This window comes from Urocampus carinirostris, chromosome 3 (genome assembly GCF_059441175.1).
Source record: "Urocampus carinirostris isolate Australia breed hairy pipefish chromosome 3, RoL_Ucar_1.0, whole genome shotgun sequence".
Lineage (NCBI taxonomy): Eukaryota > Metazoa > Chordata > Actinopteri > Syngnathiformes > Syngnathidae > Urocampus > Urocampus carinirostris.
In genome coordinates, this window is record NC_142351.1 from 57,160,363 (window position 1) to 57,185,856 (window position 25,494).

General features: G+C 39.0%; 1 protein-coding gene across 3 annotated transcripts in view; it reads left to right on the top strand.

Moving 5' to 3' along the window:
• The window catches only part of LOC148370226 (fibronectin type III domain-containing protein 4-like), a 44,050-nt gene extending 19,401 nt beyond the window's left edge, over positions 1 to 24,649 (top strand). The window contains exons 1-6 of one of the 3 annotated variants that reach the window (XM_088332628.1): positions 1,635 to 1,906; positions 6,137 to 6,238; positions 9,868 to 9,970; positions 15,685 to 15,774; positions 15,868 to 16,034; positions 21,494 to 24,649. In XM_088332628.1, coding sequence (XP_088188754.1) covers positions 1,766 to 1,906; positions 6,137 to 6,238; positions 9,868 to 9,970; positions 15,685 to 15,774; positions 15,868 to 16,034; positions 21,494 to 21,535 — 645 coding nt within the window. In that variant the 5' untranslated portion in view covers positions 1,635 to 1,765 and the 3' untranslated portion in view covers positions 21,536 to 24,649. Of the gene's footprint in view, positions 1 to 1,634; positions 1,907 to 6,136; positions 6,239 to 9,867; positions 9,971 to 15,684; positions 15,775 to 15,867; positions 16,035 to 21,493 lie in introns of those variants that run through there. The other 2 variants (XM_088332626.1, XM_088332627.1) reach the window with 2 other exon arrangements.
• The last annotated feature ends 845 nt before the right edge of the window (positions 24,650 to 25,494 follow it).

A 25,494-nucleotide genomic window follows, 5' to 3' on the forward strand; every position in this document is an offset into this window, starting at 1 on the left:
ACTGAATATATTAATTTGAGAGTAGACTTAAAAAAAATACAAACACTTCATTATTAGTTGGATGAACAACACTATTATTTGAAACAGAGATTTGGGGTTTTTCCTTCCTATTTTTGCCAAAATATACAACATTAAAACAATAAAATGCAACATCAGTTATGTGTAATGAATCTAAAATACATATAAAAGTCTATTGTTCATCTATATCTATATATATATATATATATATATATATATATATATATCTATATATATATATATATATATATATATATATATATATATATATATATATATATATATATATATATATATATACTGTATATACAGTGGAACCTCGGTTTTCGAACGCCTCTCTGTTCGAACAAATCGGAGTCCGACCAAAAATTTAGAAAAATTCTTGCTTCGCTGTTCGGTCAAAAAATCAGAGTTTGAACGCCAGTAATGCGTGAGTGCGTACATTAGGGTGCGATGCTGAGCAGCGTACGGGTGTAGATCGCTCTTTTCGTGACCAACTGTTATCGCGTGTGGACGTGCTTCGTTTTGCTTTCGCTTTTAATATAGGTGTACGAAGTATTTTAGCCCCTAATTATGCCTCCGAAGAAAGTCAGTGCAAGCAGCAAAGTTGCTACAGGTGAAAAATGACAAGTAGTGCGTACAACTATTGCATTTAAGAAAGAAATAATAGCAAAATATGTAGGAAGTGTCCGATCCTCTCTCCACCGTCCACCTGCGCCTTCTGCTGACCACCACAAAGGTAAGAAATCCTATTCATAATTCTTTCCTTTATCCTTTTTTTTTTATTTTTACACGTTCAGGTTAGCGTAATTTTTCGTCCGAAAGATTACGATAACGCGAACGTACGATTAACCTGGGTTAGCTTTATGTTTACGTTAAACATTCAAGGTAAACATTCAGGGTGTTGGAACGGAGCCCAACATTCATTTCCAATGAACCGCTCACCACTTGTTGTGGAGACCCGGGTGCTAAATGACTTGTAAACGACCTGATTTTTTCATTTTTACACATTCATGTTAGCGTAATCTTTTGTACTGAAGATTACGATAACGCGAATGTACGATTAGCCTGGGATAGCTTCATGTTTACGTTAAACATTCAAGGTAAACATTCAGGGTGTTAGAATGGAGCCCAACATTCAGGGTGTTGGGACGCAGCCCCCTTTCCAATGAACCGCTCACCACTTGTTGTGGAGACCCGGGTGCTAAATGACTTGTAAACGACCTGATTTTTTCATTTTTACACATTCATGTTAGCGTAATCTTTTGTACTGAAGATTACGATAACGCGAATGTACGATTAGCCTGGGATAGCTTCATGTTTACGTTAAACATTCAAGGTAAACATTCAGGGTGTTAGAATGGAGCCCAACATTCAGGGTGTTGGGACGCAGCCCCCTTTCCAATGAACCGCTCACCACTTGTTGTGGAGACCCGGGTGCTAAATGACTTGTAAACGACAAAAGGAGAGTCAATGTGCAGAGGTTCGCTGACAGACTGACAAAGCGTGACTGGCGGACTAGGTATAAACAGGAGGGGAAATAATCAGGCAACAAGCAGCAGTTGGCGCCAAACGAGCGGGCACAGGTGAGGGCAATGAGTAATCATGACATCAAAACGTACTCAAGTAAATGTATTGAGTAAATGTAACTCATTACTACCCACCTCTGGTGAGGGGGTAGTCAAATGTTACCACATTTTTTAACGAACGCCTGCTAGGGCTCGGAGAGCAATTGGAAAAGTTCAGAATGGCCCGAAATCTAAATAACAGAATTTCGCTTTTTCTTCTTGGCCGCCATGCTTATCAACATGTTACAGAGAATCACTACGTCTATGGATGGACGTTCGGAGGACTCGCAATATCCATTCCCATATTTCAACAGTTGAAGGTCAGATTATCTTTTTAGTTTGCAAACGAAACTCTTCTGCAGTAGAGTTCGAAAAAAATGTCTTTCCCTCAAAATTCCCAACAATTTTGTGAGCATCTCTGGTTTTTACCAAATGACAGTTGCAGTCAATGCTTTTGTTCAATTTAGTGTGGCTGGACGCTAAAAATGTGAGTGCAATTAAAGTGAGGCTGCTCTGCATTGAGGAAATAAATCCAAAGGGTTTGCTTTATCACCCTTCACAAGAAAGCTGTGACAGCAGTTTTTCAAAGGGCAGCAAGCATAATTCACAAACAATATCTAATTTGTTGATGGATTGTTTTTTAGCGTGCATCATAAATTGTAATCAGAGAAAAGTTTGGACGCGCTTGGACTGAGCTGACCTGTGAGTGCAATTTATGATAACAACAGTTTTTCTCGTGCACTTGGCTCAGCCCTTCTTTGGAGGTTTTTTTTCCATGTTTTTTTTCCGAGGGTTTCTCAGCCTCTTTTCATGGCAGCCATCAGTTCAAGAGGTGGTAAAGAGGTGAGTTTTTTATCAGCTTAGGTCAAAAAGCCTTCACTTCTCTCCTCTGGAGTAAAATTGGGATTTTCAAGGAGCAGAAAATCAATTTTTGCTTTCACACGCTGCAGCATGCTGAGCGAGAAGAAGAAGCAAGACGGGAAAATCTGCAAACAAAGAGTTGCTTTGCCAAACGTCTCGAATCCCAAAGCACCCGATCTTACGCAACACTGTTTTCAATTCAATTTGAGGGATGCAGAGTAGCACGTACATGTAGAGAAAAATAAGGGAAAAAAAAAAAGGGGGGGGGGGGGGGTGTTAAAATGAAAATAATAGAATAGAATGGAATAGAATATACCTTTATTGTCATTGTTTCAACAACTCCACTTATTGAAACATGAATATTTTGTTTGTTTGTTTGTTTGTACATGATTCAATTGTTTGTTTGTTTGTACATGATTCAAATTGAATCTTTTCTTCCGGCGCCGTCACGAATGGCAGCCACTCCAGCAGCTCCCGTGTTATTTTCGATTGTTCTCGATTGTTCTCAGCTCAGGGATGCTGCTGGAAATGTGAATTTCCCTTCGGGGATGAACAAAGTATCTATCTATCTATCTATCTATCTATCTATCTATCTATCTATCTATCTATCTATCTATCTATCTATCTATCTATCTATCTATCTATCTATCTATCTATCTATCTATCTATCTATCTATCTATCTATCTATCTATCTATCTATCTATCTATCTATCTATCTATCTATCTATCTATCTATCTATCTATCTATCTATCTATCTATCTATCTATCTATCTATCTATCTATCTATCTATCTATCTATCTATCTATCTATCTATCTATCTATCTATCTATCTATCTATCTATCTATCTATCTATCTATCTATCTATCTATCTATCTATCTATCTATCTATCTATCTATCTATCTATCTATCTATCTATCTATCTATCTATCTATCTATCTATCTATCTATCTATCTATCTATCTATCTATCTATCTATCTATCTATCTATCTATCTATCTATCTATCTATCTATCTATCTATCTATCTATCTATCTATCTATCTATCTATCTATCTATCTATCTATCTATCTATCTATCTATCTATCTATCTATCTATCTATCTATCTATCTATCTATCTATCTATCTATCTATCTATCTATCTATCTATCTATCTATCTATCTATCTATCTATCTATCTATCTATCTATCTATCTATCTATCTATCTATCTATCTATCTATCTATCTATCTATCTATCTATCTATCTATCTATCTATCTATCTATCTATCTATCTATCTATCTATCTATCTATCTATCTATCTATCTATCTATCTATCTATCTATCTATCTATCTATCTATCTATCTATCTATCTATCTATCTATCTATCTATCTATCTATCTATCTATCTATCTATCTATCTATCTATCTATCTATCTATCTATCTATCTATCTATCTATCTATCTATCTATCTATCTATCTATCTATCTATCTATCTATCTATCTATCTATCTATCTATCTATCTATCTATCTATCTATCTATCTATCTATCTATCTATCTATCTATCTATCTATCTATCTATCTATCTATCTATCTATCTATCTATCTATCTATCTATCTATCTATCTATCTATCTATCTATCTATCTATCTATCTATCTATCTATCTATCTATCTATCTATCTATCTATCTATCTATCTATCTATCTATCTATCTATCTATCTATCTATCTATCTATCTATCTATCTATCTATCTATCTATCTATCTATCTATCTATCTATCTATCTATCTATCTATCTATCTATCTATCTATCTATCTATCTATCTATCTATCTATCTATCTATCTATCTATCTATCTATCTATCTATCTATCTATCTATCTATCTATCTATCTATCTATCTATCTATCTATCTATCTATCTATCTATCTATCTATCTATCTATCTATCTATCTATCTATCTATCTATCTATCTATCTATCTATCTATCTATCTATCTATCTATCTATCTATCTATCTATCTATCTATCTATCTATCTATCTATCTATCTATCTATCTATCTATCTATCTATCTATCTATCTATCTATCTATCTATCTATCTATCTATCTATCTATCTATCTATCTATCTATCTATCTATCTATCTATCTATCTATGGGTTGAATATGATGTGACAACGAAATTGGACATGGCACTCCAGAACCACATTTTACAGTGAGGACAAAGAGATAAAGGTACAAAGAAGATGTTTGTACTGTCCTTGTTGCATAGGCTTTTTTTATCCTCCGGATGGGGGTGTATGAGGGGGTGAGGGACAGACAGAGATGGCCGGATCCTACTGTACACACGGTCTGATGTTTTTAAGTACTATTTTTCTTGCTAAAATAAGTTAAAATCAAAATTAAAAGTGAGATCATCGTTTGAAGTTTATTCTCTTTATACTCATTACACCACAAAAAAAGTTCTAAATATAAAAAAAAATATTCATAAAAGATGTGTTTATTATAAGAATTAATTTTCTTGTTATAAAAACAAGTTTAAACAATATACAAATGAGAACAGTAAATATAAAGTGCTGAAAGTTTGTTTGCTAAAAAAACTTTATCATTATCTCAAAAACATTGTATAAACAGATAAAAATACTGCATATTGGTCATAAAACAAAAGAATGTGATTGATTTGAGTGTACATAAAATGAGCAAAATTAAGTGAGGTACGATTTTTTTTTCAAATATCATTTTCATATATTTATTTGTTCTTTTATTAAAAATCAGATGACTATTTTATAGGAACACACCAGGTCGAGCCTGCAGGATCTTTTTGCATTAATTGCATTGAATTTGTCAATTATGGGTGCCATCCGGTTTACACTAACTATCACAAATCGGCAAATTAATCAAGTCTAACGAGTTCGATTTGTGTAGTGAAAGGAAGTCCGTCTCTTTTTAGAGAACCAGCTTTTTGGCTCAACTCATTAAAGAGAGCCGGCTCTCAAACGTCTCACTTGCTTTGATGCATTATATTACGAATTATTGTGTTGTATAAAGAAGTTAAGAAAAAAGGGAAGTATAAAATGAGAAAATGAAAAAAGACAGGTGTGTGGTTATCCCTATAATCAGTATATTACCAACAAAAATTTAATGCAGAAAATGAATTCATAATATGAATAAGAAAATGTATTATTCTACCTAGATATATTTGCATGTATTTTTTCCTTGTACAGTGAACGTCCAAGCTACTTCATTTTTGAACTTTTTTTATAATAAACCTCATGTCGAGCAACTCAGTATCTCACAACAAAATGTTGATTAACAATATATATGATATAACGAAACAGATGTACAATATAACATGTTAAACTACATAAATAAACACGTTTGAAAAAAAATAAATATGGTGTAAGATTATTTAGTATTTCATAAGGGAAAATACGACAGTTTGTAAGGGCATGGAGCCCTGGAGCTTGACAGGTATGTAACCGGCATGAGCATGCCTTACTCCACTCTTTGTTATTGTTGCGGCACAGTAAATCTTCAGTGGCAGGTCACTTTGGATTTGAAGGTCAGGCCTGGACGCTACGAATTACTTTTTGTTGCCAATCATTGTCATGCTGACAGATAAAACCGCCCTCCTCCTATTTATATTGACGCGAAGGGCTTTTCTTCCTCGGGTTTTAATCGACATTGCTCTTCCCCCTCAGAGGCAAGACGGCCTGATGCAACGCTCCATTCGGGAGGTGAACACCTCCAGTCGCTGGTGTGTGCTGTGGGATCTAGACGAGGACACGCACTACAGTGTTCAGGTGACTCGCACGCATAAAATGGAATCAAAACGTGGAGGACTTCAGCACTCGTCCATGTTTGAGGACAAAGTACAGTAATACATTGGTTAATGGAGGGCAGAACATTTGTGAAGTAGAGACTCCCCTTCATAAAAGTCTCCAAGGGGTCAAACCTACCTCGACTGAGAGTCCTGTACAGAGATTCCTCGGTATCTGTGTGTTAATGGGGACCAGAAGCGTCTCCAAAATGTGAAAATCCACAAAGTAGTCTTGCATTGGGGGTTTTTTTGGGCGTCAATCATGAGAGAGAGATAAAGAGACAAAGAGATAAAGAGAGATACAGAGCCAGGGAGATAAAGAGAAATGGAATGATACAGAGAGAAAAACACAGAGTGAGCGAGATAAAATAATAATAATAATAATTTCCTTGTATTGTCATTCTGTGTAACAATGTACACAGAACGAAATGTCGATTGCACCTGACCCGTTGTAGCGAGCCGATGCAGCTGCAGCGATAGTGAGAGAGAGGTAAGAGAGACAGACAGAGACAGGGAGCTAAAGGGAGAGACACAGAGAGAGACAGTGATAGGGAGATAAAGAGAGAGACGGAGACAGAGACAGAGACAGGGTGAGAAAGAGAGAAACAGAGATAGAGACAGAGACAGGGTGAGAAAGAGAGTGAAAGAAAGAGAGAGAGATGTGTTGTTTAGGTGCCATGGCAAAAGGAGCGGGTCAGAAACTCTTCTCAGCGAGATGCAGAACAACACAGAGCAGGTGTCCCGTCAGAGTAAGTAAAGTATGAAACACACTACAATATGAGTTAGCCATCTGGCAGAAGAGATCACAAGTCAAGGGGTGCTGGCCAATTGGCGTAAATCTTAGCTGTCTGAAACATTCCGTAATGGTGCAGGAAGCATTCATTTTTATTTATTTATTTTTAATTCCTGTGAAAGACTGGACCAGCAATAACTGGAGTGCAAAGTAGCGAGGGGTCTCTGTGTATTACTTTACCAAAATAACAAAATCTAAAAATAGAACAGGATACAGAATTGCAGTTAAATGAATGATGTTTATTGCCATGATAGAATAGAATAGAATTTACTTTTATTGTCATTCTTTGTAACAATGCACACAGAACGAAATGTCGATACAACTGACACGTACAGTTAAACTGTAGCGAGCCCATGCAGCCGCAGCCAAACAGGGCGCAGCCATTTTAGTCATTAGGTGACCAAACCCCCCAATTCCAACCCTTAATGCCGAGCGCCAAGCAGGGAGGCAATGAGTACCAATGTTATAAGTCTTAGGTATGACTCGGCCGAGGCTTGAACCACGACCTCCCAGTCTCAGAGCGGGCGCCCTAACATCTAGGCTACCGAGCTGGTAGCCTTAATTGTACTAAAGTACAATTAAATTGTGGACCCGCCCATGCATGCTGTTTGACTGACAGCATACACCAGCCTATCACAGTCGAGCACACAGTCAGTAAGGCCCACCCAACACTCACAGACACAACCTGCACCTGTGATCTACTGCAGAACTCAATGCGTGATACGTTGATATCAAAGAAAACAAAGACAATACAATTCAAAATAAGCAAACTATCATGTTTTTTTCCAATGACAGGAAAGGTATTTTTCAAAGTTTAACATACCGTATTTTCCGCACTATAAGGCGGACCTAAAAGCCTTTATTTTTTTCAAAAGCTGACCATGCGCCTTATAATACAGTGCGCCTTACTTATGGATCAATATTAAGTCGCAAAGTCTTCGAAGTAACTTGCAGCCGCCGACTAGATTTTCCCCCGAACGCCAAATAGTCCGCGGTGTATGCTGGGATTTATTTACCGGGGTTTCATTGGCTAACCAATGTGTCAATCATCATTTGAATCGATCACTATTGGCTAAAGTTATTCGGAGGTCAAGGGGCGGATCCTTTTTATCATTTACAGGCTGGCATAGGCTGAAGCGGCAAAACAAAGCCTGCAACTGGCCGAAAAAGATGAATGTGTATAGCACGTGGTTGACGGCATACAGAAAGCATTTTTTACTATTCTGTATTTGTAAATATTTTATTCTCCTGGATTTACTACACTCACGGATATAAGAAGACCATGGCTGCACATTATTATTGAACACAACGACTTCGGTCAGCTACACTATATATTTTCCCTGTATCTTGTTTCAGACTGAACTCGATGTTTCTGTGATAAGCGGTGCGGATAATGGATGGAATGCAGTGTCTATTTTTAAATTAAACTCAATTCCAAGTGTTTATTGTCACATGCACAGTAAAGTTGCGAGCGAAAAAGTAAATAGAAACTAAGGAATGGTTGGCATTTCTTGAATCCCAAGACTTTAACCTTCCGAATGATGGAACGATGCATTTGAGTGACATCGTACGGACACCGCATCCGCACGTGTTTTCGACACCTATTTGCTTCTTTGCAAGCTTTTGGAATGTTAAGGGGGTAATAAGTTTGGCTGAACTATCTGACTGTTTTGTCCACGTTCCCATTGTAGCGCCTTATAATCCGCTGCGTCTTATGTATGGAAAATATAGGACCAAAAACTATTTTTTCGGGGTGCGCCCTATAACCCGGTGCGCCTTATAGTGCGGAAAATACGGTACCTTGTTTTTTTTTTAATAAAATGAGAAAAATAATCCTTAGAAACTTCCTTATTTGTTTTCATTTTATGTTATTGGACTTTATTCGTACTTTTGTGTTGACACATTCTGCTTGCCTTAGGATCATGCAGAGGAGTTAGCATTAGCATTATTAAGACATTGTTAACCCTTTATTAACCAAGTATCATACAGGCTGCTTGGAATTTTTTGATTACTCTGGTTGAGATTGATCTGCTCCAGACAAACTTGTTCCTTCATCCCACTCTCCAATATCCTCTATCAATCTTTTTGAAGGGTTTGTCATTCTCAGTTATTTTCTAGACATGTTCTTCTCACTTATTTTCCTCTCTCATAAATTGATCGGTGAAAAAAATGGCTGACGGCTAACCGTCTCTGCTTTGCTTTGCCTCCGTATGTGTCATTTCTCGCCTGTGATTTGACGGTTGCCACTCGTGGATGCCTGTGATACCAATGCCTGAGAGATAATCCATTGTGGGAAGTTTCTTCCACCTTGTGGTTGTTTCGGAAAACTACTTTGATTAAATTTCATTGAACTCAGGGGTTGTATCCAAAACCCATCACACGGTCAACCCATTGTCATAAGAGGGCTAAAGATGGGATGTGTAGTTTGAGGTGTCCCTCAAAAGTTTAAAATAAATGTTCTCTCCATTAAGTACAGTATGTGCTAAAAGTCAATCAACTGAGTTCAAAGAGCCTTTAAGTTTTTATCTTACTTCCATCATCGGTGTTCTGGTCTTCGAGCGCATTAGGGTGGAGGAAAGCAGGCAGGGGATGGAGTGATAAGAGTGATTTCTTGTGCTTGGCTGCAGTTTCCTTTGTTCTAGAATGAAAATGGTGAAAGTAAGAAAAGGACCAATAAAGCCCAAATGCCGAATATTTTGGGTTTACAGAAACCACCTTTAATGTATGCCACCAAACACAAAACTAAATAAACAAATCTGATTTGGTGACAAATGATTGTAATGACCTTCTTTCTGGCTTCTAAATGTTTTTGTGTTCAGGTCAAGTCGGTGGGACTTCATGGCGACAGCCAACCTAGCCGTGCAATCCACTTCCGAACCTTGGAAAGGAGCGACCATTATCCTGCTGGAGTGCTCGACCACCGTATGTCAGCGTCGTCTTTCGCGATGCGCAAGCTACGCTCGAAAACTTATATTACTTATAATATAAGTTTTATAAATATTGTGGGAGTCCATTCCACAAAACCGGTTTGGTGAAAACATTGAGTGTGTTAACCTCAAAGTGTTGATTTGTTGGCTTCACAAAGCAGAGATAACTCAAACCAGATAATGTATAACGGTAATTTGAGAGAAGGGTTGGAGAGTTACTTTAAAAATGTAAACTTTTCGTACTTTCACCATTTTCATCTTAGAATAAAAGAAAAGCAGGAGTGCTCGTCCTCACCTCGGCATTGTTACCACATACTTAATAGAGAAAAAAATCTACTTTCACCTTTTTAAGAACACCTCAAATTACACACCCCACTTTAAGATAAAAAAACAAAACAATGTAACCTTGAAAAAGAATTGGAGGAAAACAAGGTCAGGCAGTTGCTTGTAGTTCTCAAAGAAGTTCTCAAATATTAACCGTGTCCATGTCGTAAAGTTTATTACAGGCGCGGTGTGTCATTTGAGGTCTCCTTAAAAAGTTAAAAGTAGAATATTTTCTTTAACAAGTAAGTGTTAATAATGCCTAACTGAGTTCAAAGACCCTTTATACAAAACTCAATTCCAATGAAGTTGGGAAAGTGTGTTAATTGCAAATAAAAATTGATCCAAGTAAATTGCAAATTCTTTTCAACCCATATTTAAATGAATGCACAGCAAAGACAACATATTTATTGTCTTCACTCATAAACTTTATTGTTTTGGGAGAAAATCATCAACTCTGTAATTTGATGACAGCAACACGTGCCAAAATAGTTGGGACAGGTGTCAATAACTACTCAGAAAGTGGATGAATGGAAATCAACCAACTATTTGCAGGTGAACAGATGAATTAGCAACAGGTGAGAGTTGTTACTGGGTATAAAAAAGGGAGACCCGAACAAGCTAAGTCATTCACATGCAAGGATGGGGCGAGGTTCACCTCTTTGTGAACAACTGCGTGAGCAAATTGTTGTACAGTTTAAAAACAACATTCCTCAAAGTACAATTGCAAGGAATTTAGGGATATCATCATCTACAGTCCATAATATTGTGAAAAGGTTCAGGGAATCTGGAGAAATCACTGTGCGTAAACGGCATGGCCGTAAACCATTATTGAATGCCCGTGACCTCCGAGCCCTCAAGCGGTACTGCATTAAGAACCGACATCAATGTGTCAAGGACATCACCACATGGGCTCAGGAACACTTTGGAAAACCACTGTCAGTCAATACAGTTCGACGCTATATCCGTAAGTGTGGGTTAAAACTTTATGTTGCAAAGCGTAAGCCATTCATCAACAACATCCAGAAACGCCGCAGGGTTCTCTGGGCCCGAGCCCATCTAAAATGGACTGATACAAAGTGGAAAAGTGTTCTGTGGTCTGATGAGTCAGTTTTCCAAATTGTGTTTGGAAATTGTGGACGTCGTGTCCTCCGGTCCAAAGAAGAACAGAACCACCCAGACTGTTATGCACGCAAAGTGCAAAAGCCAGCATCTGTGATGGTATGGGGGTGCATGAGTGGCCAAGGAATGGGTAACCTGCACATCTGTGAAGGCACCATTAATGCAGAAAAGTACATTCAGGTTTTGGAACAAAGTATGTTGCCATCCAAACAGAATCTTTACCATGGGCGCCCTTGCTTCTTCCAGCAGGATAATGCCAAGCCACACACTGCACGTCTCACGACAGCGTGGCTTCGTAGTAAGAGGGTGCGGGTGCTTGACTGGCCTGCCTGCAGTCCTGACCTGTCTCCCATTGAAAATGTGTGGCGCATTATAAAGCGCAGAATAAGACAAAGGAGACCCCGGACTGTTGAACAGCTAAAGCTGTACATAAAGCAAGAATGGGAAAGGATTCCACTATCAACGATTCAACAACTAGTCTCCTCACTTCCTAAACGTTTATTGAGTGTTATTAAAAGGAAAGGTGATGTAACACAATGGTGAAGAAGCCCCTTTCCCAACTACTTTGGCACTTGTTGCAATTATAAAATTCTAAGTTTATCATTATTTGCTTATGGAAATAAAGTTTATGAGTTTGAACATGGATAATCTTGTCTTTGTGGTGTATTCATTTAAATATGGGTTAGAAAAGGTTTGCAAGTCATTCTATTCTAATTTTACTGACATTTTAAACTTTTTCCCAACTTCAATGGAATTGACTTTTGTAGTTGTTTATCCACCACACCTATCTGCTTTAATCTTCTAGCACCGCTGTTCTGGGAATCGCGACACATTAGGAAGCTGAAAAGGGGGAGAGGGGTGGAAAGTGATTTCATGCTCATCACTGTTTTTTGGGGGTTTTTTTGTTAGTGTAGCCTGAAAACGGTAAACGTAAGAAAAGGTCTGTTTCAAATACAGTCCGAGCACCAACACAGACCCCCAGAATGATAACAAAATAGAGCACATGAGAAATCAGCTGACTGAGGCTGCGATCATGACTTTAAGCTAAGAGATGTGGACAAACAGCAAAATTTCAAGTTGCGGACATCACTTTCAAGCAAAAATAAAACTTTCTCTTTCACACGGTAAACAAGATATGCTCCTTTTAGCTCACATTAATAACCCAATAACCCGCTTCCTTTCTTTATTTTTACTCTTTCTATGTGTTTGTCATTTTTGCCTTCGTTTAATTTTTGCTTCTTTCATTCCTTTCTTCTTTCCTTCCTGTTTTTCCTTTCATCTGTACTTCCTTTGTGACTTCCATTGCACCTGTCAAGTCAAGTCATGTTTATTTATATAGCCCTTAATCACAAAGAGTCTCAAAGGGCTGCACGGATCAAACACTATTGCAAACTATTTTTACAAACTATTATGACACCATCCCATCATCTAAAACCTACATGAGGGCAAATGATACACATACTATCAACATAAAATATAAGTTATTCATATGCTATAGAGTAGAAGTGTGTTTTAAGCTTAGATTTAAACATTTCCACTGAGGTTGCCGATCGAATCTCAGGGGGAAGAGCATTCCACAGCACCTGGGCCCGGATGGAGAACGCTCTCGAACTTGCAAATCTCTTCTTGGCTCTTGGGATCACTAGTAGACCAGCGTTTTCAGAGCAAAGACCGGATCATAGAGGGAAATTAAATCTGAAAGATATGAGGGAGCAAGTCCATGCATGATTTTGTATAATACCAACAGAACCTTAAAATCATACCTAAGACTTATAACATTGGTAAAATGGCGGCGCCCTCTGTTGGCTGCGGCTGCATCGGCTCGCTACAACGGGTCAGGTGTATCGACATTTCGTTCTGTGTACATTGTTACAAAGAATGACAATACAAAGGAAATTATTATTATTATTATTATTATTATTAAGCTAACAGGGAGCCAATGCAGGCTAGCTAAAATCGGGGTAATGTGATCAAACTTTCTTGTCTGAGTTAAAAGCCTCGCTGCAGCATTTTGTACCAGCTGAAGGCTCTTGATTTTGGACTTCGGGAGACCGGAGAGTAGTGCATTACAGTAATCAAGAAGGGAGGTAACAAACGCGTGAATTAGAAGCTTCGCATTTGACTGAGACAGCATAGGACAAATTTTAGCAATGTTGCGGTGGCAGTAGGTCAGGAGGTAGAGCGCTCGTCTTGGGATCAAGGGATCCCAGTTCAAATCCCGGCTCGTCCGTGTTGCATGTCGAAGTGTCCTTGGGTAAGACACTGAACCCCTAATACCCCCAATAAGCAGGTTAGCGCCTTACATGGCTGCAAGGCCGCTATTGGGAAATGTGGAGCACATTGTACAGCGCTTTGGGAAGTCATTGACTTGAAAAGCGCTAGAGAAATGCAGATCATTTCATTTCATTTCATTGCCAAGGTGTAAAAAAGCTGTTCTAGTAATATTATTTGCGTGTGTTTGTAAGGACAGATCGGGGTCAAATATGACACCTACAATTTTAACGGAATCACTCTGGGTGATCTTACATTTGTCAATGTTCAGAGCAGTTTTTGAGAACAAGTCACGGCATTTAGATAATAATAATAATAATAATTTCCTTTGTATTGTCATTCTTTGTAACAATGTACACAGAACGAAATGTCGATACACCTGACCCGTTGTAGCGAGCCGGTGCAGCCGCAGCCAACAGAGGGCGCCGCCATTTTACCAATTAGGTATGACTCGGCCGAGGCGCGAACCAGCGACCTCCCAGTCTCAAAGCGGGCACACTACCATCTAGGCTACTGAGATGGACCAATAACTAACATTTCGGTCTTTTCAGAGTTAAGGCGCAAGAAGTTGAGTGACATCAACTTTTTTATCTCAGTGAGGCAGGCCTCCAAATGTCCACAATTTAGTGTGGCAGATTCCTCCATCGGAAGATATAGTTGAGTGTCATCTGCGTAGAAATGGAAACCGATATTATACTTGCAAATAATATCACCTAATGGAAGCATGTAAATGCTGAAAAGAAGGGGGCCAAGTACTGAACCCTGCGGAACACCACAGGTAACACTAAAGGGCTCAGATGTCATTGCACCACATTTAACACAGTGCGTCCTATCTGAGAGGTAGGATCTGAACCATAAGAGGACGGTTCCTGAGAGACCAATCAATTTTTCCAACCTTTCTAGTAAGATATTATGGTCCACAGTGTCAAAAGCAGCACTAAGGTCCAGCAGCAGCAAGAGTGATGAAGCGCCGGAGTCCATTGCCAGTGGAAGATCATGGATTACCTTAACCAGGGCTGTCTCAGTAGAGTGGTTAGCGCTGAATCCTGATTGCTTTCCCTTTTTCTGTCCTTCCTTCCTCCTTTCCTATGTTTTCTTGTTTCTTTCCCCCTACCTTAGTTCCTTTAATTGCTCTTACTTTCTTTCCTTCTTTCACCTATCTGTCCTTTCTTTGTATTTTTCCTTCCTTCCTTCCTTCCGTCGGTTATTTTTTTGCCTTCCTTCCTTTGTTACTTCCTTTTAATCTTACAACTCCCCCCTTCCTTCCTTCTTTTCTTTCTATAATGTTTTATTTCCCTTCTGACTTTCTTCCTTTGGTAATTATTTTGTTCATTCATACTTTCCAACTTTCTTCCTTCCTTCCTCTCTTTCTTCCTTCCTCTCTTTCTTCCCTCCCTCCTTTTTCATTCCTTCATCCTTTCCTTTTTTCCTTTGTTCCTTTTTGTTTCTTCCTCCCATTTTTTCTTCCTTTCTGCCTTTGTTTAATTTTTGCTTCCTTTGTTTGTTCTTTCTTTACCCCTGCTTTACCTCCTTCCTTATTTCTTCTTTTAGTCCTTACTTTTTCTTTCTTTCATCTTCGCCTCCTTTATTCCTTCATTCCTTTGTACCTTCCTTCCCCGTACGTTCCGGCTTTCTGCCCTTGCTTATTTTTTTCTTTCTGCCTTTCTTTGCCACTACACCCTTTGTTACTTCCTTTGTCACTTCCTCTGTTAATTCCTTCTGTACCTACCTTTGTTCCTACCTTCCTTTTAGCCCTCAGCTATCCTGTTGCCATGGTGACTTGTCGAATCGTGGGTTTTCCCGGTTGTTTTTTTGTTGTCTTTTTAGAGTCTGTGAGGCAGGTGATAATGCTTCGACTAGATTTTATTGACTCAAATCTGTGGTCCTCTAGCCGTAAACTTAGTGTCCCTTGTCGGAGTGCTTGTTACACCTTCTTTCGTGAAATGGACTCGATGTTCGATAACAGCAATTCTTGTGATTTGTGTGTGTGACCAGATGAGCCTGCAATGGAGGGTTTGGGAATGTCGCCCCACCTGCAGACTGGAGAGTTGCTCATCATCACCACCGTGCTGCTTCTGTGGGCAGGTCGGCTTCACTTGTCCACAAAGCTATTTCATTGTGTCATGTCCACATGTAATGTCATCCTTTTTTTTTTTTTTTTTTTTTAATGTCTCTCAGCTGTCATCGCTTTGTTCTGCCGGCAATATGAAATTATCAAAGACAACGACTCCAACGGGACCCGAGAAAAGGCCAAGAGGCCGCTAGTCCCGGTGGCTTCCCCGTACTACGACGCATCTCCTGCCGGCTCGCCCATCTACCACAACGGCGCCGTGCACAGTGGCAGGGTGAACAATCATCCACTTGTCTTTTTCTCACATGCGATCTAAGCGAAGGGCTTTTGAAAATAAGTGTATGCTGACCTGGAGAGGGATGGGCGCCACCAGGCAGTACTTGCCCAAAATAAGACACACCACAGAAAACTGTGCTCTTAGGACCATAGTGGTTAAGGGATTCAACCAACCATATTAATATATGTGTGTATGTGTATATATATATATATATATATATATATATATATATATATTCTGAGATCATGGGTTCAAATCCAGCTACCAGCCTTCCTGGGCGGAGTTTGCATGTTCTCCCCATGCTTGGGTTTCCTCCAGGCACTCAGGTTTCCTCTGGGCAATCAGGTCCCCCCCACATTCCAAAAACACGCATGACAGGTTAACTGGCCGGTCCAAATTGTCCCTAGGTGTGAATGAGCGAGTGAGTTGTCTGTCTCTGTGTGCTCTGCGACTGTCTGGCAACCAGTTCAGGGTGTCCCCTGCCCACTGCCTGAAGATAGCTGGGACGGGCTCCAGCACCCCTGAGGATAAGCGGCGCAGATAATGGATGAATGGCTGTATTATACCCGTTTGTTTGTCTGTTAGATTGTGTGTGTCTGTCTACCATCAGGTACCGTCAGGTAGTTTACCCCAGATGTGAAAAACACCAGAATTAGCTGATTTGCCTTTTTTTCTAAAAAAGCAGCGTTCCGAGAAAGACATTCTACTCTCACAAGCCAGAACAAGTCTGGCTAGGATCACAAGTCAGTCACTCTAGAGGTGAAAATAACCCCCTCAAAACCGGCTCAGCACTCTTGGTTTTGCTGACCCTACAGTTTTTACAGGAAGACATTTCCCTCTTTCGGGCCAGAACTATATTCAATTTGAACACAATGTCTTGTTAGTCAGAAGGGTTAACTCAGCACTTGTCATGAAACGGAACAGGATCAGGACCCAAATGCGTGATGTTTCTCACACAAGCCTTTTATTTTACGGGAAATGGGGAGTCATGCACGTAAGGCAGCAGTCTGGCGTGCAATTATAGGAAACCAGAGGCCGACGAGATCGATACCAATTGCCCGAGCAGATATCGGACAGATTTGGTCGATACCAGACAGGACATGACAGACAGGATTGATATCAAAACAGGATATCTAAATTAAACAGGACAAACTCGACAGGAACGAAACTGGAAACTGATATTAAACAACGGGACGGACAGGATTGACATCAAAACAGGATATCAAAATTAAACAGGACAAACTAGACGGCAACAATACTGGAAACCGATATTAAACAGGGCAAAACAAACGGGAACAGTACCGGACAGGAAATACCAACAGGAAACAGGGCCGAGTCAAAACTCACGTCTTGCGGGGCAGAAGTTCGTTGACGAACTGACAAAGGAAGAGTGAGAGCACTGAGCGTAAATAGACTGAAAGCCAATTTGTCAACGGGCCGCTGCTGGCGCCACAAGGGCGGGGCCAATTGGGCGCCAAAGCAACCGTGACAGCACTTTTGGCTTTGCTGACTCAATTTATTTTTCCAAAAAGACATTCCACCCTCCCAGGCCAGAACATCGCTGAACACCGGCCGTCAGGGAGGTTACCCCGGGTGTGAGAACTACCCAAATAAGCTAACCCAGCTTTTTTTTTTTTTTTTTTGCAAAATCATTTGAAATTTTATTCTCTCAAGCCAGAACAAGTTTGTCCAGGATCAAAATATTTTACAAGTTATCAAGTAGGACAGGCGAATAACCCTGCCAATAAGGGAAATTCCACCTAAAAAAGCCTCGACATGGGTGATTCTATAATGGTGCACAGCCATTCTAGTTTTCTAACTGCCTTCTTTTTAAAGGCGCGAGACAGGCAGCTAAAAATCACGCAAGTCTCTGGCTGCTTCACAGATCTCTTAGCAACCACAGGTTCTCTCACAAGGACTAAAAATAAAACAAGAAAGCTGGAAACGGCGTCTACAATTTTTAGAATTAGGCCATTTCCAATACATTTAGAGTGACATTTTTACTGTCTTCCTGTTGCAATTACATTCCATGGAAACTTGTTTATGGTGTTATAAGAATATGTATAGTAGGTGTATTTCTAATATCTAAAATATGTAAACAGTTGTCTTTTAAAATTTTCGTTTTGGTGAATTCATATGCTTAGGGGTTATATCCATGCAGAAGAAACACAAATTTTGGCAATTTTTCACATATTTTCAGACATTTAATTTGACTTGAGTAAACAGGAAAATAATTGATACCACTTTTCAGACCAATATTCAACCCCTGAATTGTTTGGGATATCACACACTGACCACTTCAAGCCAAGCACAGTAATTTTGTTGAAAAGGAATAAAATTCGTAGTTAATTCTGCCATGTCTATTGTTTAGTTCCTGATTGTAAAATGGTCACTAGGGGGCAGCCGATAGAATAGAATAGAATAGAATAGAATAGAATAGAACCTGTCAGTGCGTGAGTGATAGTGGGTGAACACAGAAATCCAACACTTCTTCAGGTCGGAGGTGGGAGCGGGAGTCTGCCCAAAAACTCAGGAGGTAGAGCGCTCGTCTTGGGATCTCAAAGTCGTAGGTTCGATTCCCGGCTCCTCCGTGTTATATATCGAAATGTCCATGGGCAAGACGCTGAGTCTCAAATACCCCCAATGAGCAGCTAGTTACCTTGGATTGCTGACACTGCTATCAGTTTGTTAGTTTGTGTAAAAAAAGGAAAGTGTGAAGCACATTATGAAGCGCTTTTGGAGGTCTTCATTGACTCAAAAAGTGCTATATAAATGCAGACCATTTAGATTTACAATAGAATAGAATAGCTTTATTGACATTACCAATACAATGAGATGAAGAGCATCTCCATTCATGCAAGACTATTCAAAATATAGTATAAAATGAAAAACACCATCTCAAAATAAGATAAAATGCATAATTTATGTTAACAGGTGATTAAGAAGTTATATTATTTGTGTGATATTGCCCAATAAACTAATAGTGATATGAGTGTATACTGTATATCAAAAGTTTATTATGAATATTAAATCGTAGTAGTTGTTGTCGTTAAAGCAGTATAAATTGTGACATGGTATATTTTAATTGAGATAACTGCTGCATAGAACAATGGAATAGTGTTATTGGAAGAACATTAAAATACCTTAATCTATTCCAGAAATAATAAAAGTGTTTCCAAGCTAATGCTGTATAACACAGGACATAGCAAAAAACACAATCACCATTTTTTTTTTTTAAAACACAAATTTCAGTAGAAACGCAAAGTCTACATAATCGCTCTGCAATGCTACAGAATCATAATTTCTTCAATATTTTACATAACAGCGCGCTAGACTATCTCCACTAGAAGATTTTTGGTCGCATTGGATGATTGAAACCGGAAGTTCTGTTCATTCCTGATATATTGCAAAATGCGTCAAGAGCTCCTACGTGAAAAGTTCCTGTTCACATGCCTTTAATCGTCAGGGTTTCCGGGGCACCACTTCCTGTGGTGTGTCTTGGGCAAGTTCTTCCTGGAGGCACCAATCCATTCCAGGCTGTTTCTTTGGGTAGGAGTTTGCGCCCTCATATGAGACCGTTTGCAGGGGTTTCCATGGTTACCAGTAGCAGGAGAAGCCTCCTGATCTGACTCAGATGCAGCACCTTCATCATTTGGGCGCTGTTTTTCGGTGTAAGGCGTCGTCCTGCTTTCCAACGCATTCAAATCCATTATCAAAACCCTACGTACACATCGTGTTGAGCACATTCAAAGAAACTAAATTCAAATGTAATAAACTATGTTTTCAACTAACCAAAACAGTTATGAAATAACTGTAAAATAAACTAATTAGACAAACACTCATTTCAATTGTTTGAGCTCAATCCGTCTGTCCGTTTTATGGGCAACGAGTGCGTTGATTAAAATAATAATGTTTTTAAAAGAAATCAAAAAAAGTAAATGGGAATAATAAAAGAAGGGGAAAAAAATCACTTTTCACAACTGTCCTTTGTGGTAGTATACTGCTCTCTGCTGGATGTAAGCAGTCATTGCCAACTTGAATGAGGGGTTTGTAGATTGAGGTGTCCCTAAAAAGTTTAAAATCAAATATTTTCTCTTTCAAGTATGTGTTAACAATACCCAACTGAGTTCAGAGAGCCCCATATTTTTCTCACTGCGCTTATCTTCTTTTATCTCACTTATTCATTCCGTTTTTTGGTCACACAGCACATTGCGCTAAAGTAAAGGGTTATGGGGGGTTTGAGAGTGATTTCAAGCGCATGCCTGCAGTTTTCTTTTATTCAAGAATAGAAATGTTGAAAGTAAGAAAATGAATGGTTCAAATACTGTACAAATGTAAACCCAAATCCCCAAAAAGACAAAAAAGGAAGAGTTTAGTCGAGCGGGTCAAAAGGAGTTTGACTGAGACTGCAAGGATTATTTCAGCCAAAAGATGGGGTCAGCAAGTAGACCATTTTGAAGTTACAGACACCACCTCAAACTATCATTACGCAAAGTTGAAACACTCATTTCAATTATTTGAGCTCAACCTTTCAGAACCATCACAAGGGCAACAAGATTAAAATAATAATGATACAATTAAAAAAAAAGGTAATAGTAATGATAAAATGGGGCAGCACGGCGGCGCAGTGGTTAGCGCGTGTGCGGCACAGTTCTAAGGTCTTGGGAACCTCCTGTGTGGGTTCAAATCCAGCAACCGGACTTACTGTGCGGAGTTTGTATGTTCTCCCCGTGCTTGCGTGGGTTTCCTCCGGGCACTCCGGTTTCCTCCCACATTCCAAAGACATGCATTTCAGGTGGATTGGCCAGTCCAAATTGTCCCTAGGTGTGAATGAGCGAGCGAGTTGTCTGTCCCTGAGTGCCCTGCGATTGGCTGGCAACCAGTCCAGGGTGTCCCCTGCCCACTGCCCGATGGTTTCTGGGATGGGCTCCAGCACCCCCGCGACCCTACTGGGGATAAGCGGTAATAATAAAAGAAAAAAAATACTTTCTATAACTGTCCCTTGTGGTATTTTACCGCTCTCTGCTGGATGTAAGGAGTCCCTGCCATTTAAATATTTGTCTACCAAATTGTATCGTGTCGTTTACACTGGCATGTTTAATGTGGGGTGCATAGTTTGAGGTGTCTTTGAAAAGATGGAGTCCGAATAGGATAAGAATCCCCAACTGAGTTCAAAGACCCCCCGTCGCTCCCATATCACTTATATAAGGCCTGTCTCGGGCGGAACAAACACCCCCAAAGATGAAGGGTTTATTCGAGCACACACATTATGTGTTACTGAGCCGCTAACTGCTGGCCTAAAGTCATGATCGCAGCCTGAGGTTTTCAAATTACGCACCTTTAAAGGAAAAACATGTTGAATGTTACCAATTATTTTGTGTATGTTTGTAAAGGGGAGTAGGGAATAATAGAGTGATGACTGTAATCGCACCTCTTTCTATGTGCACCCCTTCTAGCTTCACAGAGCCTCGTCGTCTATCAGCATCATCCGAGTTTGAAGTCTAAGATTGAAGAAACTCCCCGAGATGTGATCGAAATACACTCAAAGACTGAAGGACACCATACGAGAAAAGCAAGATGAATTGGGCGCGATTGAAAGCCGCCTTCAGAGAAAAAGCTTCCCAAGAGGAGTTCAAGGGTCACGAGTGGATGGGCCTCGTGCAGGAAAAGACTAAACAGGAATGTCGTGTTGTTGTGGATGATGATGCTTCATATCGAAGGGCGCCTGGTCTTCTTTTTGCACACGAGGCTAAGAAGATGCAAGAGTTTAAATGCTTGTTACCATGATGTCGTAGTACAAAAAAAAATATTTTTGGTTGAAAAAAAACATCATTGATTTGAATACCAGGCAAAAATACATGAATCGTCCAACCAATGCTAATTTTTAATTGAAAAATAAATCATAGGTCATGAAATGTGTATGTTTTTACATAGTGGAATCCCTATTTAGAAATCCCAGCCATCTTGTTCTGGCATTTTGCTGCTACTCTGCACTCGGCTCCAGTTTTCGTTTGCATTAAACAATATAGTGCCACCTAGTGGTCATATATTACACACTCGGGCTTTAAACAGAAAAATAACAACACAAAAATACATAATTTTTCAAAAAATAACAATGCAGTGTATCTTGGGATTTAAAAACACTATGTTGAGTTTAAGAAAATCCCCAAAAGAGCAAAGATACTTGCTGTGTTGACCACTAGATGTCACTTTATTGTGTAGTGCAACCCCAAACAATAGTGCTACAAAGCGCAAGGAAAAGTAAAAAACTACTGAGACTCAAAGTGACAAAATTGCACCCTTTCACTTTATTTTTCTGCCAAGCATTTTGCAAATGAAGGAAAACAGGGAAAACAGGAAAGTAAAAAGAAGAGAAACAAGAGAACATTAAAGAAAAATGGGCAAAAAGTCAGAAGAGAAGGAAAAGAAAAACAAACAAAAATCAACAACATATAAAGAGTAAAGAAAGAAAAAGAAGGAAAAGAAAATAAAGAATTTTTTTTTGAAGAGATAGAAAAACAAGTAGATAAAAGCAACGAAAAAGAAACAAAATGGAGAAAAAAGATAAAAAGAAGAGATAAAAAGGAAATGGGAAAAACACGAAAAGTGGTCCTCTTAGCAGCAAAATGTCAGATCCCTCTAAGTCGTCCTCATGTCATTTACAAATGCAAGTTTGTATGATAATTTACGTTTTTTGATTACTTTTAAAATGAATATATATTCTTTAATGAAAAAGGGTTTTTGTTACCACCAGGAGGCACTCAATAATACCTACTGTAATGTCCTTTTAATGACACCAACTGAAACAATCTAATGCTATTCGAATGAATAAGGCATTCTGTTTCCATGACTACGAATGTGCATTGTACGCTCCCACTAACCTATGCTTACGCAGTTTCTAAAACTTGATTGCAGTAAATATTTTTGAATAGAAAAAACACTTTTATGCTATGGATGTTGAATGACTAAGTTTTTTTTTGTCCTGTGTGTGTTCAAATCCACATCCGGGTCGCGAGACTGGACGGGTAAAAAGAACTCTGGAGCAAAGCAGTTCCATTGGGGGTTTTGTTACAATAAAACAAATCTAATAAAGCCTGTGAGCTTGACCGGAGAGCGTCAACAAAATGTCTGACCATTGTTTTTATTGAAAATGGGCGTAGTTTGAACAAAAAATAAGCATTGGTGGTGCTCAAAACCCCATTCTCACCCTAGTGCTGTTCAGACCGGATCTTGCTGGATTTTGCAGGTGATTTGTAAGTTATTCCTCTCAACAAACCCGATATCACTTGGAACAATGTAGATAGATACTGGATAAGAACTGAACAAATGAATGCATTGAGACATCGAGTAAACACTTTGCAAAGTATATAAGTAAATAGTTATTAAAATAATGATTCATCTCATCTCATCAGCTGCACCGCTTATCCTCAGTAGGGTCGCGGGGATGCTGGAGCCCATCCCAGCAATCATCGGGCAGTGGGAAGAGGACACCCTGGACTGGTTGCCAGCCAATCGCAGGGCACACGGGGACAGACAACTCACTCGCTCAGTCACACCTAGGGACAATTTGGACCGGCCAATTCACCTGAAATGCATGTTTTTTGAATGTGGGAGGAAACCGGAGTGCCCGGAGGAAACCCACGCAAGAACGGGGAGAACATACAAACTCCGCACAGTAAGGCCAGGAGCTGGATTTGAACCCACTCAGGAGGTTCCCACGACCTCAGAACTGTGCCGCACACGCGCTAACCACTGCGGCGAAAGAGTGAGGGGGGAAATGTAACTATATATGCAGAGACACATTTCAATAATCTAACAATGTAAACAGTAAAGAAAAAAGAGGAAGAAAAGAAGAAAGCCGGGTAATTGTAGAAGTTTGAAAGGAGATGACATTGAGGTTTCCAAGGATCCCTCAACATCTCACGAAGACCGGTTTTATTTAATTCTATTTCAGTTGATTTTTGTAATTTAAAGAAAAAATAAAATGTGATTTATTGATTTATATTTTGTATTACCTGAAATCCGAGTTTTCATACAAAGGAAAATTATTTTTGGGGACACAAAGGGTTGTTTTTCAAGGTATCATGCGACTTGTTTGATTTATTTGGAAATTTTGTTTATTTGATAACTTGGACCGTTCAAAAAATAATTTTACGAGGTAAAGCTCAGGAAACAAAACACATATTTTGAACCTCCATTTGAGTCTGGTCTTTGTGGGGACTTTATGAAGTTCAAATTTTGATGTGGAGGCGAGGGGGCGCATCAGTGACGTCAGATATAAATATAAGCTGCATTGTACTTTTGTACTCGTCTCATGAAAAAGTATTTGAAGTTTTGAATTTTGACGATTTGTGCAATAACAAATCTGAACAGCAGATGACGCTTGAGCTCCGTACTGACGCTTGCAAGCCCTAGAGAGAAAATAATGTTAAATAAAAGTGTATGGAAAGCCGTTTGAAGGATTATTGAATATTCTAAATAGAAAATGCAGAGAGGTTTTCAAGAAACTATATACAAGTGTGGTCCCCCACTGTTAACAACTTGGGACAAATTGCTTACGAAGGAATTATACGTGGAACTCCAGGATCAACATGTAATAAAAGAATGAAAGGAGAAGGTAAAAAAAAAACAATAAAAAAAATATTTGATTAAAAAAAAATTATAATAAAATATATATACATACATATACATACAGGAGAAACTAGACGTGGGCGCATATATATATATATATATATATATATATATATATATATATATATATATATATATATATATATATATCTCATCTCATCTCATTAGCTGCACCGCTTCTCCTCAGTAGGGTCACGGGGGTATTGGAGCCCATCCCAACATTCATCGGGCAGTGGGCAGGGGACCCACGAGACTGGGAGGTTGTGGTTCAAGCATCGGCCGAGTCATACCTAAGACTTAAACATTGGTACCCGTTGCCTCCCTGCTTGGCGTTCAGCATTAGGGGTTGAAATTGGGGGGTTTCGTCACCTAATGACTCCCAACACCTCATTTGGGTTGAGCGAGGGGGCTGGGAATCCCCTCCTCTGAATCAATCTCCCAAAAAGAGTCAGAAATGACTCTAGCCACCTCCCACTAGGGGGATATGGCTGTGGTATATATATATATAAATATATATATAAATATATATATATATATATATATATATATATATATATATATATATATATATATATATATATATATATATATATATATATATATATATATATATATATATATATATATATATATATATATATATATATATATATATATATATAAAACTGAAACGGGAAGTGACAATTTTTAATCGAAGATCAAGCGAGCTTTTGCCCTTCTGCTCCACGGGAGGTTTCTCTCCTCCCTGAGCTCGCCTTAGGACACCTGCGTTACTGTTTGACAGGTGTACCGCCCCAGTCAAACTCCCCACCTACCATAATCACCA